Here is a 2,628-nt window from a genome sequence, read left to right on the forward strand (position 1 = left end):
TACAAAAACATTTTATTGGAAAGAATTGTATAGGACTTTTTACATTAGTTTTTTTGGTTCATTATAAGAATAAATATAATTCTATGTTTCATTATATTTAGAAGATTAAATTTATATAGTGTTTACAAAATATCTCTTAGTATAGTTATTTATGTATAATAAAATTACTGAAAAAAATATGATTTATATTAAAGAATAATGCATGACATGAAATAATGATACATGCAATATTTTTAAGGTCATGACCTCAGTTACAAGAGTATATTCCTTAGAATTTGAATAAACTCTTGGAGTAGTCCGATAATCCACCTTTTAAAGGTATTCCAAACCATTCAAACAAATTTAGAAATCGATTATCTTCAAATTCTTGTTAATAATTTATCCTCTATAAACATGAATATTATAGCATCCAGATTGATCTCATCTTTTTAAGCTTGAAGAATGAATATTGAGTACAGAAAGAGAAAAAAAAAAAAAACATAAAATTCCGCATATGATGAGTGGAAGTGCCATAGTTAAGAGAGTATATTACACAATTTTGCAAAATATCAGTAATGCATATGCTTTCTGAGCTAGAAGAATGCATGCACATGATTTGGAACATCCTGTTTAAATAATTACAATTTAACCAGTACACAAGCTTGAGGGAGAAAATAAACTTGAAATAGCTAACATAAAGCACAAAAGGACTTAATGAACACCTAAAATGTAGAACATTGAATATTGGATGCTGATAATGATGCATTGGGATAGGTACTGCGGCTCACTCTCTTGGTGAATCATTGGTGCGGAGAAAAACTCCATGAAATAAAGAAGAAAATCACTCTTCCATGTTTGAATTCGCATCCCTTCACCACCTACCATCAACAATATCTTCCAGTCTATTAGGAAATCTTACCTCACCCGCTTCTACAAACATCAGGGAATGGTACCCGATAACCTATTTTTGTCAAGGTAAAGAAACTCTAGGTTAGTGAGCATGCCCAATTCAAGAGGAATGGAACCTTGCAGACGGTTTTCTGACAAGCTTAAATTTCTCAAGACAGACAGATTTCCTACAGAATTAGGAATGGTGCCCGATAACATATTTTTCGAAAGGTAAAGAGCCTGAAGGTCAACAAGTCTGCTCAGTTCAGGAGGAATGGAGCCTTGGAGATTATTTTCTGCCAAATCTAATTCAGTCATGGCAGACAGATTTCCTAAAGAACTAGGAATGGTGCCAGATAACTTATTTCTCCGAAGATTAAAAGACCGAAGATGAGGGAACATGCACAATTCAGGAGGAATCATACCACTGAGATCATTTTTAGCCAATTCCAATTCAACTAAGGCGGATAGATTTCTGAAAGAATGGGGAATGGGGCCGGTGAGATTGTTTAATCCCAAGTAAAGGATCTTCAAACTTGTGAGGAGACTCAGCTCGTGCGGAATGCTGCCGTGCAGTTGGTTAAAGGAGAGACGCAGGTCATACAAACCACGGCAACCGGAAAGAGTGGACGGAATGGCACCGGTGAGATTATTTATACCCAAATCTAATTCAACCAAGGCAGACAGATTTCCTAAAGAATTAGGAATGCTGCCAGACAACTTATTTCCCCAAAGGTAAAGTTTCTGAAGGTCAGGGAGCATGCCCAGTTCAGGAGGAATGTCACCAGTGAGATTATTTAGTCGTAAAACTAAAGTAACCAAGGCAGACAGATTTCCTAAAGAACTAGGAATGGTGCTGGATAGCCTATTTGACCCAAGGCTAAGATATCGTAGGTGACTGACCATGCCCAATTCTGGAGGAATGTCACCGGCAAGATTATTTTTCCTCAATACCAATTCAGCCAAGGCTGACAAGTTTCCTAAAGAGCTAGGAATGGTGCCATATAACTTATTTTCCCCAAGGTAAAGATACTGTAGTTGAGTGGCCATGCCCAATTCAGGAGGAATGGTACCTATGAGATTGTTCCCTTCAAAGGAAAGCATCTTCAAATTTGTGAGGAGACTCAGCTCGGACGGAATGCTGCCATGTAGTTGGTTAAAGGAGAGATCCAGGTGAAGCAAACCAAGGCAGGAAGATAAAGCGGGTGGAATGGTACCAGCGAGGGAATTATTAGAGAGGTCAACGGATCGAAGAGACGAGAGATTCCCTATGACAGGAGAGATTGTGCCGTGTAAGTTCATGCTCCATAAACTGAGGGCGACGACAGAGTGAGAAGAGCGATCACAGGTGACGCCAGTCCAATTGCAGAGGGGGTGAACAGGAGTCCAGTCAGCCAGAGAAGTAGGGTTGTTAAAACTCGTATCTCTGAATTGCAAGAGCAAATATTGTTGTTCTTGTTGATGAGAGTTATTATTGAGAGAGTGATGAAGAGCGGAGATTGAAAAGATGGAAAGCATAAAAGGGAAGAGCAAAAGAGGAGCCATGGTAGAGTTAACTCAGGGTACAAGAGTAGTACAAAACGTTGAGGCGTGAAGCTCAGTGGGGAAGGAGGTTTAAATAAATCAGGGAAATCACTGCCCACAAATGCGGTGAATATTATATTAATAAACTACCCGGTCTTATACGATTCTAATTTCATTGGTTTAATTAACGAAAAATATTTTACTAGTTTGGATCCACTGCGCAAATTGAGGCGATCT

At 38.3% G+C, this 2,628-nt stretch overlaps 1 protein-coding gene across 1 annotated transcript; it reads right to left on the reverse strand.

Annotated features, from left to right (window-relative positions):
* Positions 1–918: 918 nt before the first annotated feature.
* LOC131038295 (probable leucine-rich repeat receptor-like protein kinase At1g35710) lies at positions 919–2,412 on the reverse strand. Its single transcript, XM_057970640.1, has one exon. The coding sequence runs from the start codon at positions 2,410–2,412 to the stop codon at positions 919–921; it is 1,494 nt and encodes a 497-aa protein (XP_057826623.1).
* Between the last annotated feature and the right edge of the window lie 216 nt (positions 2,413–2,628).

Source organism: Cryptomeria japonica, chromosome 3, assembly GCF_030272615.1.
Source record: "Cryptomeria japonica chromosome 3, Sugi_1.0, whole genome shotgun sequence".
Lineage (NCBI taxonomy): Eukaryota > Viridiplantae > Streptophyta > Pinopsida > Cupressales > Cupressaceae > Cryptomeria > Cryptomeria japonica.

Excerpts from the sequence above, each read along its gene's own strand:
- LOC131038295 (XM_057970640.1), bottom strand. The coding sequence starts at position 2,412 with ATGGCTCCTCTTTTGCTCTTCCCTTTTATGCTTTCCATCTTTTCAATC.